The 15,443-nt window shown below is 40.4% G+C and overlaps 1 protein-coding gene across 1 annotated transcript; it reads left to right on the top strand.

Annotated features, from left to right (window-relative positions):
• Positions 1–5,576: 5,576 nt before the first annotated feature.
• Positions 5,577–6,439, top strand: LOC136495971 (uncharacterized). Its single transcript, XM_066491736.1, has 2 exons — positions 5,577–6,315; positions 6,426–6,439. Exons 1-2 carry the CDS (start codon positions 5,577–5,579, stop codon positions 6,437–6,439), a joined length of 753 nt encoding a protein of 250 aa, XP_066347833.1.
• Positions 6,440–15,443: the final 9,004 nt, after the last annotated feature.

The raw sequence follows: 15,443 nt of genomic DNA, 5'->3' as shown, positions 1-15,443 counted from the left end.
ACTTGAAGTCTAACTTTACCACAACTAAGGTTCAGCAAAGTATGGCAACCACTAATGGGCTGTAGCAAAGTTTGACAATAAAATCTGACGCCGTACTTATGGGCTATAGCAAAGTTTAACAATAAAATGAGTCCTTTTTTATTTAAACTATGGCAAGTTCTAGTCATAAACCATAGCGCATGGCGAAACAAATTTCACAAAAAGCAAACAACACGCGGATGAATAATCGCAACCACTAATAACCGGCTAAACTAACTTACGTGCATACTAGAAAACAATCCCATAACATCAATTCTTCAAACATGGTGTTGTCCAAACTTCACAATAAGAAATATACAAGCAAACTTCACAATAAGAAATATACAAGCAAAGATCAGCTCATTTACACATCAATCCCCATCATTAACATATCAAAGAACTTATATATGCCTCATATGTCAACTCAATCATACACCATGAACTTGAACAAAAATGGCACCAATGGTAATCAAGATAAGAACCAATCAATAAATAGACACCAAGATTTACGTGAAAATTCCTTACGACAAAAAACTACGAACGACAACGAGCAAGCAATCCACTGTGAAGATGAATGATATGAGAGATGGGAGCTAACAAGATTCGGGAAAGCTCCAAATCCCCACAAATTTTACTTTTCTAGTGGTGGATTTGGTAGATCAAAGCCTCACAATCTCCTATCTCGAATCCTAGCACCCTCTCAAAAAGCAAATGAGCAAGCCCCACACAAAAAAGAAATCTCAGGTAGCCCTTTTGGGATAAAATGGACACGTTGTGAATACTAAATTCGTTCTAAATTATAGTTCGTTTAACTTTTTTGACTTCAAGTTTCACCACTCGTCTTATTTAAAATTTTATGCAGAATATCACTTCTTTTGTTGTGGCTTGCTTTATTAACAAAAGTTCTTCAAGAATGCCTTAAATTTGACTATGTTTGCATAATTTTTTTAAATAAGATAAGTGGTCAAACTTGAGATAAAAAAAGTCAAACAAATTATAATTTAGAACGGATGAAGTGTATAAACAATATTTTGCATATGTAATTGCTCGAGTGAGTCTCAAATGGTGTCAATATGAGTTGCAACATCACACGACCTTTGAAACGGAGAAAAACTAAAACTTTTTAGAAGTTTGAATTTCTACAGGATTTTTTTTCTATTAGGAGCGGTTTAGATCCCTTCATTTTGGACGAATTAAAATCTACGTAACGGATTAGGCTATTTGATTAGAATTTGACATTCTATAACTTTTTCAAGCTCACAAATAAGTCTATCTCAAATTTATAGGGTGGGAGATAGAAATAGATTCTATAAATTACTATGCTATAATTCTACTCTCCAATTTATAGCACACTCTTCAACTCACTTCTCTACAATAAAAATACAATATATAAGTATGTCCCTTACATACCTAACAATAAATATACAAATATATTCCATATACAACTATATTAACTTAATTAATCTATATCTAAATTATAATTATCAGGATGAATTCAATTCAAGGATCAAACATGTCAGAGTTTTTGGAACAAAATTTCTATGAAGTGAGCTATTCAATAGGACTTTTGAAGAAAGTAAGCATATAAAGTCCAACCTCATTTCTTCTTTTACTATGTCTTAGGATGCTTACTTACCATCCAAACGCCTCATTAGTTATTCTTCCTCATTCTGTTTTCTATAGAAATTTCGTGGATAGGCACGCCAATCATTCGTTTTTCCTATTCCTGATTGGCGTCAACTTTGATTTCTGAGTGGCACATCCTACATTGAAATCTCGTCGTCGTCAATTTTGAGTTCTGAGTGGCACATGCTACTTGAATGGCAACCGTGCTCGATCTCATTTCAGTACGCGTGAAACAATCGCGTTATCCCTCCACCTTGCCTGCCGGCAACGTCTAACACCCCCTTTGGCACAAGCAGCACAAAAGCATGCCCCGCCCCGGATTGCTCGAGAAGAGACGGAAAGGTTCCATGATTTCCTGCAGCGATTCCAGACTACGATCAGAAACAGTCGGTTTCTTTGCCTCTCCCCCTCTCCCTTTGGCCCCGTTCGCTGGTCTGAAACTTGGCTGAAACTGGCTGAAAAACACTGTTCCGGCTGAATTGTTGTGAGAGAAAAACACTGTTCCGGCTGAAAAAAGAAGCCGAACATGGGGTAAACCGAACAGGGCCAAAAAGGCTAAACAGATCACGCGGGTCTCTGTCAACTCTTCACTTTATCATCTCAGAAATCTCGTCGAAATTAGTCAGTTGACGACGACCCGACGCGCGCATTTTCTTACGCCGAAGCATCGGAATCTTATCCTATGCCCGCTCACTCACGCGACGGGCTCGCGTTCCAGCCTTCCAGGCGGCTCTGCTGCCTGCGGCCTGCGTGCGTTGTGAAGGCGTGAACGGCAGCTCGGCCCCCACCCGCGCCGGCATCGCGCCGCGGCCGCCGCGCGGGCCATGCTGCGTTGCTGCCGCACGATGTTGGATTTATTATGGGCTAGGCCCATTTATATATCTAATAAATCAAAAACTCTATGATTTATAATTGTGGGTATTATTATTTGTATCGGATTGAAAGTTAAAAGGACGTTGACTCAACTTAAATGATTGGAAGAGATCCGTCTAATTTGAGAAGTTGAGAAACGGACAAGGGCGTGCCACACGCGCGCGCGCCGCCGCCGGCCGGGCCGGGCTCGGGCTTGGGCCGGGGCGTGGCGAGGCGAGGCGGATAAAAGAGAGACTCATTCCAGAAACACGGTTCAGTTGTTCGATAGCTTTCCTCATCTCCCACCATATTGCAGATGGTCAAGAGAACAAGGTGTGCAGGTTGTTAAAATCATTATATGACCTAAAACAAGCACCAAAGCAATGGCATGAAAGGTTTAATAATACTTTAACATCTAACAGTTTCTCTGTGAATGAAGCTGACACGTGTGTGTATTATCGATATGGTGGGAGTGAAGCTGTTATGCTGTGCCTATATGTTAATGACATCTTGATCTTTGGATCAAATCTCAATGTGATTATGGAAGTAAAGAAACTTCTGTCGAGCAATTTTGAAATGAAAGATTTGGGAGAAGCTAATGTTATTTTAAACATCAAGCTTATTAGAGAAGGTGATGGTGGGGTAACTCTGTTACAGTCCCACTATGTGGAAAATGTATTAAGTCGCTTTGGTTTTCGTGACTGTGATCCTGCTCCCACGTCTTATGATCCTAGCGTGCTATTGAGGAAAAAATCGAAGAATAGCAAGGGATCAACTGACATACTCCCAGATCATTGGCTCACTCATGTACCTTGCGAGTGCGACAAGGCCTGACATCTCATATGCTGTGAGCAAGCTGAGCTGATTTATGTCAAACCCGGGAGATGATCACTGGCGTGCTCTTGAGAGAGTGTTGCGTTATCTAAAAGGTACTATGACTTATGGTATTCATTATACTGGACATCCAAAAGTGCTGGAAGGCTATTGTGATGCCAACTAGATTTCTGATGCTGATGAGCTGTATGCCACGAGCGGATATGTGTTTTTGCTTGCAGGTGGCGCTGCTTTCTGGAAGTTTTGCAAGCAGACTATCTTAACGAAGTCTACAATGAAAGCAGAACTCGCTACATTGGACACTGCTGGAGCTAATGCCGAGTGGCTTCGTGATTTCCTATTGGATTTACCGGTAGTTGAAAAACCGATACCGGCTATTTCAATGAACTGTGACAACCAGACTGTGATTACAAAGGTCAACAGTTTCAGGAATAACATGAAGTCCACAAGGCATGTTAAAAGAAGATTAAACACTGTCAGAAAGTTGAAAATCTCTGGAGTTATAACGTTGGACTATGTTCACACGTCGAATAATCTGACAGATCAATTCACTAAGGGACTGTCACGAAATGTGATAGAAAGTGCATCGAGAGAGATGTGTATGAGACCCACGTGAAAGTCTACTGTAGTGGTAACCTGCTCTTTGTGATCGGAGATCCCGTGAAGTAGAGTGGTGAAACAAGCTATAAGTAGATTGAGAGTAAAGTTCCCTACGAACCTATCTCTGATGCATATCTTTCTTTCTGTAAGACAGGATGGTGTTTACCTTAATGTATTTCGAAAGTCTAATAAAGATGAGATGTTGTCCTATAGAACATCTTTTGAGAAGTACACCTATATGAGTCAGACTACTGGTCACAGTTTATGGGACCTGGGTTATCCCTAAACACTTATGAAAGGCATAGAAGTGTGACTTATATGCTTCAAACAGCGGGGATGCTTGTTGCAACCTAGTATCAGCAAAGGACTTCAGTGAATCTCACCTCACACAAAACTGTCAATTCAAGGCATAGTCCATTGTTCAGTTGTGACTGAGTGAAACTCTTGTTCTAGATGGATGTTCAACTTAACAGTCTCCATCGAAACACTGGTATATCAAAGAATTGTGATTCTGGAACTATACAGTTACAAACTCTAGAGTTTGATGGGGATTGTTGGATTTATTATGGGCTAGGCCCATTTATATATCTAATAAATCAATAACTCTATGGCTTGTAATTGTGGGTATTATTATTTGTACCGGATTGGAAGTTAAAAGGACATTGACTCAACTTAAATGATTGGAAAAGATCCGTCTAATTTGAGAAGTTGAGAAACGGACAAGGGCGTGCCACACGCGCGCGCGCACCGCCGCCGCCGCCACCGGCCGGGCTCAGGCCGGGGCGTGGCGTGGCGTGGTGTGTTAATTTTTAGCACCCACTAACTCGACCTGACGCTTGATCTCCCTGAGACTCTCGATCTTTTCGGCGCATGCCTCCGAGGCTTCTCGGCTTCCCTTGCGATTCTTCCATCTCTAGATAAAAGAGAGACTCATTCCAGAAACACGGTTCAGTTGTTCGATAGCTTTCCTCATCTCGTAACTCTGCGCGCACGGAGGAGCGAGAGGGCAGGTGCCTCCGAAGCCCTTGTCATTCGGGATCTTGCATGGGGATCGACAATTAGGTTTTTAGGGAGTGTCTACGCGACTGCCCAAGAGTCTTCGTCTTCTTCCCGATCACCGGCATCTTCTTCGTCGAGGATTCTTCTCCTACAGCATGTCGACTTCGGAATCACGGACGGGAGGGTATGATCGTTTCATCTTCTCTCAGTTTGTTCCCTGTGTCCAGTATTACCAGTCTGTTTCTGTCAAATATATGCTCCACGTATGTGCTTTATCGTTACAGTCATGTTCCTTCATATGTAGCCTTATGCTTGTTGTAAATCTAAGATGTATATCATGCCAGTTTCTCTCTGTTATGATTTATGAATCAAGTTCACATGTTTCTGTTTTTTATATGTTTCACATGACACATGATCTAGCATGTATTTTCATCATGAAGATAATTGATATCATGATTTCAATGATTAATATTTCTTTATATGTTATCATCATGCTGTTAAATTATGGAATTAAAATGACATGAAAATTGCCTATTATTCCAACAATCCAAAAACCTAATTATAGGCATTTTTCTATCAGAGGTTTTGCTGCTGTGTTAAAGCCTGATCCTTTTGATGGTAAAAACTTTTTGATTTGGAAAGCTAAGATGGAATTGTGGCTCACTGCAATGTCATGTTATCACATCTCTGATGGCAAACCTGCTAACTTGCCTCCTGAGGATGAGGCTAAATTTAAGGCTGATGACAACCTCTTTCGAGGTGCAGTGATTAGCGCATTTGATCTAAAATTTCAGAAAAGCTATATCATCCTTCCTACAGGGAAAGAGCTGTGGGATGCACTTGTGGGAAAGTTTGGAGTTACCGATGCTGGTAGCGAGCTGTATCTCATGGAACAGGCTCATGAGATTCAGGCACTAGCTAAGAAACTTGAGCTCTTTCCATGTGTCTTACCTAACAAGTTTGTGGCTGGCGGTATAATCGCCAAGTTACCACCTTCTTACAAGGACTTTGCTACCTCACTCAAACATAAGAGATGGAAGTTCAATGTTGAAGAGCTCATTGGTACTCTTGATGTTGAGGAGAGAGCGAGAGCAAAAGACAATGGAAAGAGTGTTAAGACCTCTACTGCTAATGTGATACAGAAGAGAAACTCTGGATTCCGCAAATATAAAAAGAAGAAAAAACAGAACAAGCAAGAGAACATAACTAAGCCTGTTCAAACAACACGGTTTAAAAAGAAGAACAACAACAAGAGAGATGGAGGCTGCTTTGTTTGTGGCAGTGAACAGCACTGGGCAAGTGAGCGTCCTGAGCGTAAGTTCAAGCAAGAAAAGAAATCAGCAAATGTTGTCACTACTGATACTGGAGAAGGAGCAACTGGGTATGGTAATTCTTTACCATTTGTTCTTTTAGTATGTAATTCACCTGAGTGGTAGATGGATAGTGGTGCAAATATTCATGTGTGTGCTGATGTTTCTCTGTTTTTTTCCTACCAGGTCGAGAGGTCTAGCGCATTGTTGATGGGAAATGGGTCGCGTGCTCATGTTTTTGGTGTTGGTACGGTCATTCTGAAGTTTACTTCGGGAAAGATGGTGCCATTGAAGAGCGTGCAGCATGTGCCCTCCATCAAGAAGAATCTTGTTAGTGCGTCTATGCTATGTCGAGATGGCTACAAAATTATTCTAGAGTCGAATAAATGTGTTGTGTCGAAACATGGTTCCTTTGTTGGTAAAGGATATGATTGCGGAGGCTTGTTCCGCTTATCACTGCATGATGTGTGTAATAAAATAGTGAATTGTGTTAATATTTCTGATGAGTCGGATTTATGGCATTCACGTTTCTGTCATGCAAGTTTTGGCTGTCTTATGTGGTTAGTAAATCTAAATTTAATTCCTAAATTCAATTTGGTCAAAAAGTCTAAGTGCCATGTATGTGTTGAATCAAAACAACCCCGCAAGCCTCACAAGGCTGCTGAGGCGAGGAATTTAGCACCTCTAGAACTTGTCCATTCTGATTTATGCGAAATGAATGGAATTTTGACTAAAGGCAGTAAAAGATACTTCCTCATATTTATAGATGACTCCACCAGATTTTACTATATGTATCTCTTAAAAACAAAAGATGAAGCGTTTAATTATTTTAAGACCTATAAAGCTGAAGTTGAGAACCAACTTGAGAGAAAAATAAAGCGGTTAAGGTCCGATCGAGGTGGAGAATATTTCTCTAATGTTTTCGATGAGTTTTGTGTGGAACATGGTATTGTTCATGAGAGGACACCGCCATTCTCACCACAATCTAATGGGATTGCTGAAAGGAAAAACCGCACTCTAACAGAGTTAGTGAATGCCATGTTGAGTACAGCGGGATTATCTAAGGAATGGTGGGGTGAGACGATTTTGACAGCATGTCATGTCCTGAACAGAGTTCCAACAAAGAACAAAGAGATCACACCATTTGAGGAATGGGAAAGGAGAAGATTAAATCTCTCATATTTGCGCACTTGGGGTTGCCTGGCTAAAGTAAACGCGTCAATCAACAAAAAGCGTAAACTTAGGCCTAAAACTGTTGATTGTATTTTCCTTGGTTATGCATTTCACAGTGTTGGTTATATGTTCTTAATTATAAAATCTGAAGTTCCTGATATGTATGTTGATACAATCATAGAATCTAGAGACGCTACATTCTTTGAGAATGAATTTCCAATGAAGAATATACCTAGTGAAACAAGTCATGAGACTATAATTTCCCATGAACACGAACTGTCTATTCCAACAAATCATGCTGAAGATTCTCATGTACACATCCCTGAGGAGGATGACACTATAGTCACTCGAAAGAGCAAAAGATAGAGGGTTGCAAAATCCTTTGATGATGACTATTTAGTGTACCTTATGGAAGACATACCAACCACCATTAGAGAGGCATATTTTTCTCCTGATGCTGACTTGTGGAAGGAAGCAGTAAGGAGTGAGATGGATTCTATTATGTCTAATGAAACTTGGAAGGTCGTTGACCGTCCTTATGGTTGTCAACCTATAGGTTGCAAATGGATTTTTAAGAAAAAGCTTAGGCCTGATGGTATAATTGAGAGGTACAAGGCAAAGCTTGTGGCCAAAGGATACACCCAAAAAGAGGGTGAAGATTTCTTTGACACCTATTCACCAGTTGCTCGATTGACTACAATTCGCACCTTAATTGCCGTGGCTGCCTCTTATAGTCTTATCATTCATCAGATGGATGTTAAGACAGCTTTCCTGAATGGAGAGTTAGAAAAGAAAATCTATATAGATCAGCCAGAAGGGTTCATTGCGGATGGTCAAGAGAACAAGGTGTGCAGGTTGTTAAAATCATTATATGGCCTAAAACAAGCACCAAAGCAATGGCATGAAAGGTTTAATAATACTTTAACATCTAACAGTTTCTCTGTGAATGAAGCTGACACGTGTGTGTATTATCGATATGGTGGGAGTGAAGCTGTTATGCTGTGCCTATATGTTAATGACATCCTGATCTTTGGATCAAATCTCAATGTGATTATGGAAGTAAAGAAACTTCTGTCGAGCAATTTTGAAATGAAAGATTTGGGAGAAGCTAATGTTATTTTAAACATCAAGCTTATTAGAGAAGGTGATGGTGGGGTAACTCTGTTACAGTCCCACTATGTGGAAAAAGGTATTAAGTCGCTTTGGTTTTCGTGACTGTGATCCTGCTCCCACGTCTTATGATCCTAGCGTGCTATTGAGGAAAAAATTGAAGAATAGCAAGGGATCAACTGACATACTCCCAGATCATTGGCTCACTCATGTACCTTGCGAGTGCGACAAGGCCTGACATCTCATATGCTGTGAGCAAGCTGAGCTGATTTATGTCAAACCCGGGAGATGATCACTGGCGTGCTCTTGAGAGAGTGTTGCGTTATCTAAAAGGTACTATGACTTATGGTATTCATTATACTGGACATCCAAAAGTGCTGGAAGGCTATTGTGATGCCAACTGGATTTCTGATGCTGATGAGCTGTATGCCACGAGCGGATATGTGTTTTTGCTTGCAGGTGGCGCTGCTTTCTGGAAGTCTTGCAAGCAGACTATCTTAACGAAGTCTACAATGAAAGCAGAACTCGCTACATTGGACACTGCTGGAGCTAATGCCGAGTGGCTTCGTGATTTCCTATTGGATTTACCGGTAGTTGAAAAACCGATACCGGCTATTTCAATGAACTGTGACAACCAGACTGTGATTACAAAGGTCAACAGTTTCAGGAATAACATGAAGTCCACAAGGCATGTTAAAAGAAGATTAAAGACTGTCAGAAAGTTGAAAATCTCTGGAGTTATAACGTTGGACTATGTTCACACGTCGAATAATCTGACAGATCAATTCACTAAGGGACTGTCATGAAATGTGATAGAAAGTGCATCGAGAGAGATGTGTATGAGACCCACGTGAAAGTCTACTATAGTGGTAACCTGCTCTTTATGATCGGAGATCCCGTGAAGTAGAGTGGTGAAACAAGCTATAAGTAGATTGAGAGTAAAGTTCCCTATGAACCTATCTCTGATGCATATCTTTCTTTCTGTAAGACAGGATGGTGTTTACCTTAATGTATTTCGAAAGTCTAATAAAGATGAGATGTTGTCCTATAGAACATCTTTTGAGAAGTACACCTATATGAGTCAGACTACTGGTCACAGTTTATGGGACCTGGGTTATCCCTAAACACTTATAAAAGGCATAGAAGTGTGACTTATATGCTTCAAACAGCGGGGATGCTTGTTGCAACCTAGTATCAGCAAAGGACTTCAGTGAATCTCACCTCACACAAAACTGTCAATTCAAGGCATAGTCCATTGTTCAATTGTGACTGAGTGAAACTCTTGTTCTAGATGGATGTTCAACTTAACAGTCTCCATCGAAACACTGGTATATCAAAGAATTGTGATTCTGGAACTATACAGTTACAAACTCTAGAGTTTGATGGGGATTGTTGGATTTATTATGGGCTAGGCCCATTTATATATCTAATAAATCAATAACTCTATGACTTGTAATTGTGGGTATTATTATTTGTACCGGATTGGAAGTTAAAAGGACATTGACTCAACTTAAATGATTGGAAAAGATCCGTCTAATTTGAGAAGTTGAGAAACGGACAAGGGCGTGCCACACGCGCGCGCGCACCGCCGCCGCCGCCATTGGCCGGGCTCAGGCGGGGGCGTGGCGTGGCGTGGTGTGTTAATTTTTAGCACCCACTAACTCGACCTGACGCTTGATCTCCCTGAGACTCTCGATCTTTTCGGCGCATGCCTCCGAGGCTTCTCGGCTTCCCTTGCGATTCTTCCATCTCTAGATAAAAGAGAGACTCATTCCAGAAACACGGTTCAGTTGTTCGATAGCTTTCCTCATCTCGTAACTCTGCGCGCACGGAGGAGCGAGAGGGCCGGTGCCTCCGAAGCCATTGTCATTCGGGATCTTGCACGGGGATCGACAATTAGGTTTTTAGGGAGTGTCTACGCGACTGCCCAAGAGTCTTCGTCTTCTTCCCGATCACCGGCGTCTTCTTCGTCGAGGATTCTTCTCCTATAGCATGTCGACTTCGGAATCACGGACGAGAGGGTATGATCGTTTCATCTTCTCTCAATTTGTTCCCTGTGTCCAGTATTACCAGTCTGTTTCTATCAAATATATGCTCCATGTATGTGCTTTATCGTTACAGTCAAGTTGCTTCATATGTAGCCTTATGCTTGTTGTAAATCTAAGATGTATATCATTCCAGTTTCTCTCTGTTATGATTTATGAATCAAGTTCACATGTTTCTGTTTTTTATATGTTTCACATGACACATGATCTAGCATGTATTTTCATCATGAAGATAATTGATATCATGATTTCAATGATTAATATTTCTTTATATGTTATCATCATGCTGTTAAGTTATGGAATTAAAATGACATGAAAATTGCCTATTATTCCAACAATCCAAAAACCTAATTATAGGCATTTTTCTATCAAAGGTTTTGCTGCTGTGTTAAAGCCTGATCCTTTTGATGGTAAAAACTTTTTGATTTGGAAAGCTAAGATGGAATTGTGGCTCACTGCAATGTCATGTTATCACATCTCTGATGGCAAACCTGCTAACTTGCCTCCTGAGGATGAGGCTAAATTTAAGGCTGATGACAACCTCTTTCGAGGTGCAGTGATTAGCGCATTTGATCTAAAATTTCAGAAAAGCTATATCATCCTTCCTACAGGGAAAGAGCTGTGGGATGCACTTGTGGGAAAGTTTGGAGTTACCGATGCTGGTAGCGAGCTGTATCTCATGGAACAGGCTCATGAGATTCAGGCACTAGCTAAGGAACTTGAGCTCTTTCCATGTGTCTTACCTAACAAGTTTGTGGCTGGCGGTATAATCGCCAAGTTACCACCTTCTTACAAGGACTTTGCTACCTCACTCAAACATAAGAGATGGAAGTTCAATGTTGAAGAGCTCATTGGTACTCTTGATGTTGAGGAGAGAGCGAGAGCAAAAGACAATGGAAAGAGTGTTAAGACCTCTACTGCTAATGTGATACAGAAGAGAAACTCTGGATTCCACAAATATAAAAAGAAGAAAAACCAGAACAAGCAAGAGAACATAACTAAGCCTGTTCAAACAACACGGTTTAAAAAGAAGAACAACAACAAGAGAGATGGAGGCTGCTTTGTTTGTGGCAGTGAACAGCACTGGGCAAGTGAGCGTCCTGAGCGTAAGTTCAAGCAAGAAAAGAAATCAGCAAATGTTGTCACTACTGATACTGGAGAAGGAGCAACTGGGTATGGTAATTCTTTACCATTTGTTCTTTTAGTATGTAATTCACCTGAGTGGTGGATGGATAGTGGTGCAAATATTCATGTGTGTGCTGATGTTTCTCTGTTTTTTTCCTACCAGGTCGAGAGGTCTAGCGCATTGTTGATGGGAAATGGGTCGCGTGCTCATGTTTTTGGTGTTGGTACGGTCATTCTGAAGTTTACTTCGGGAAAGACGGTGCCATTGAAGAGCGTGCAGCATGTGCCCTCCATCAAGAAGAATCTTGTTAGTGCGTCTATGCTATGTCGAGATGGCTACAAAATTATTCTAGAGTCGAATAAATGTGTTGTGTCGAAACATGGTTCCTTTGTTGGTAAAGGATATAATTGCGGAGGCTTGTTCCGCTTATCACTGCATGATGTGTGTAATAAAATAGTGAATTGTGTTAATATTTCTGATGAGTCGGATTTATGGCATTCACGTTTCTGTCATGCAAGTTTTGGCTGTCTTATGCGGTTAGTAAATCTAAATTTAATTCCTAAATTCAATTTGGTCAAAAAGTCTAAGTGCCATGTATGTGTTGAATCAAAACAACCCCGCAAGCCTCACAAGGCTGCTGAGGCGAGGAATTTAGCACCTCTAGAACTTGTCCATTCTGATTTATGCGAAATAAATGGAATTTTGACTAAAGGCAGTAAAAGATACTTCCTCATGTTTATAGATGACTCCACCAGATTTTTATTATGTGTATCTCTTAAAAACAAAAGATGAAGCGTTTAATTATTTTAAGACCTATAAAGCTGAAGTTGAGAACCAACTTGAGAGAAAAATAAAGCGGTTAAGGTCCGATCGAGGTGGAGAATATTTCTCTAATGTTTTCGATGAGTTTTGTGTGGAACATGGTATTGTTCATGAGAGGACACCGCCATTCTCACCACAATCTAATGGGATTGCTGAAAGGAAAAACCGCACTCTAACAGAGTTAGTGAATGCCATGTTGAGTACAGCGGGATTATCTAAGGAATGGTGGGGTGAGACGATTTTGACAGCATGTCATGTCCTGAACAGAGTTCCAACAAAGAACAAAGAGATCACACCATTTGAGGAATGGGAAAGGAGAAGATTAAATCTCTCATATTTGCGCACTTGGGGTTGCCTGGCTAAAGTAAACGCGTCAATCAACAAAAAGCGTAAACTTAGGCCTAAAACTGTTGATTGTATTTTCCTTGGTTATGCATTTCACAGTGTTGGTTATATGTTCTTAATTATAAAATCTGAAGTTCCTGATATGTATGTTGATACAATCATAGAATCTAGAGACGCTACATTCTTTGAGAATGAATTTCCAATGAAGAATATACCTAGTGAAACAAGTCATGAGACTATAATTTCCCATGAACACGAACTGTCTATTCCAACAAATCATGCTGAAGATTCTCATGTACACATCCCTGAGGAGGATGACACTATAGTCACTCGAAAGAGCAAGAGACAGAGGGTTGCAAAATCCTTTGATGATGACTATTTAGTGTACCTTATGGAAGACATACCAACCACCATTAGAGAGACATATTTTTCTCCTGATACTGACTTGTGGAAGGAAGCAGTAAGGAGTGAGATGGATTCTATTATGTCTAATGAAACTTGGAAGGTCATTGACCGTCCTTATGGTTGTCAACCTATAGGTTGCAAATGGATTTTTAAGAAAAAGCTTAGGCCTGATGGTATAATTGAGAGGTACAAGGCAAAGCTTGTGGCCAAAGGATACACCCAAAAAGAGGGTGAAGATTTCTTTGACACCTATTCACCAGTTGCTCGATTGACTACAATTCGCACCTTAATTGCCGTGGCTGCCTCTTATAGTCTTATCATTCATCAGATGGATGTTAAGACAGCTTTTCTGAATGGAGAGTTAGAAAAGAAAATCTATATAGATCAGCCAGAAGGGTTCATTGCGGATGGTCAAGAGAACAAGGTGTGCAGGTTGTTAAAATCATTATATGGCCTAAAACAAGCACCAAAGCAATGGTATGAAAGGTTTAATAATACTTTAACATCTAACAGTTTCTCTGTGAATGAAGCTGACACGTGTGTGTATTATCGATATGGTGGGAGTGAAGCTGTTATGCTGTGCCTATATGTTAATGACATCCTGATCTTTGGATCAAATCTCAATGTGATTATGGAAGTAAAGAAACTTCTGTCGAGCAATTTTGAAATGAAAGATTTGAGAGAAGCTAATGTTATTTTAAACATCAAGCTTATTAGAGAAGGTGATGGTGGGGTAACTCTGTTACAGTCCCACTATGTGGAAAAGGTATTAAGTCGCTTTGGTTTTCGTGACTATGATCCTGCTCCCACGTCTTATGATCCTAGCGTGCTATTGAGGAAAAAATCGAAGAATAGCAAGGGATCAACTGACATACTCCCAGATCATTGGCTCACTCATGTACCTTGCGAGTGCGATAAGGCCTAACATCTCATATGTTGTGAGCAAGCTGAGCTGATTTATGTCAAACCCGGGAGATGATCACTGGCGTGCTCTTGAGAGAGTGTTGCGTTATCTAAAAGGTACTATGACTTATGGTATTCATTATACTGGACATCCAAAAGTGCTGGAAGGCTATTGTGATGCCAACTAGATTTCTGATGCTGATGAGCTGTATGCCACGAGCGGATATGTGTTTTTGCTTGCAGGTGGCGCTGCTTTCTGGAAGTTTTGCAAGCAGACTATCTTAACGAAGTCTACAATGAAAGCAGAACTCGCTACATTGGACACTGCTGGAGCTAATGCCGAGTGGCTTCGTGATTTCCTATTGGATTTACCGGTAGTTGAAAAACCGATACCGGCTATTTCAATGAACTGTGACAACCAGACTGTGATTACAAAGGTCAACAGTTTCAGGAATAACATGAAGTCCACAAGGCATGTTAAAAGAAGATTAAAGACTGTCAGAAAGTTGAAAATCTCTGGAGTTATAACGTTGGACTATGTTCACACGTCGAATAATCTGACAGATCAATTCACTAAGGGACTGTCACGAAATGTGATAGAAAGTGCATCGAGAGAGATGTGTATGAGACCCACATGAAAGTCTACTGTAGTGGTAACCTGCTCTTTGTGATCGGAGATCCCGTGAAGTAGAGTGGTGAAACAAGCTATAAGTAGATTGAGAGTAAAGTTCCCTATGAACCTATCTCTGATGCATATCTTTCTTTCTGTAAGATAGGATGGTGTTTACCTTAATGTATTTCGAAAGTCTAATGAAGATGAGATGTTGTCCTACAGAACATCTTTTGAGAAGTACACCTATATGAGTCAGACTACTGGTCACAGTTTATGGGACCTGGGTTATCCCTAAACACTTATGAAAGGCATAGAAGTGTGACTTATATGCTTCAAACAGCGGAGATGCTTGTTGCAACCTAGTATCAGCAAAGGACTTGAGTGAATCTCACCTCACACAAAACTATCAATTCAAGGCATAGTCCATTGTTCAGTTGTGACTGAGTAAAACTCTTATTCTAGATGGATGTTCAACTTAACAGTCTCCATCGAAACACTGGTATATCAAAGAATTATGATTCTGGAACTATACAGTTACAAACTCTAGAGTTTGATGGGGATTGTTGAATTTATTATGGGCTAGGCCCATTTATATATCTAATAAATCAATAACTCTATGGCTTGTAATTGTGGGTATTATTATTTGTACCGGATTGGAAGTT

This window comes from Miscanthus floridulus, chromosome 12, assembly GCF_019320115.1.
Source record: "Miscanthus floridulus cultivar M001 chromosome 12, ASM1932011v1, whole genome shotgun sequence".
Lineage (NCBI taxonomy): Eukaryota > Viridiplantae > Streptophyta > Magnoliopsida > Poales > Poaceae > Miscanthus > Miscanthus floridulus.
This window is presented reverse-complemented; position numbering and strand designations above follow the sequence as displayed.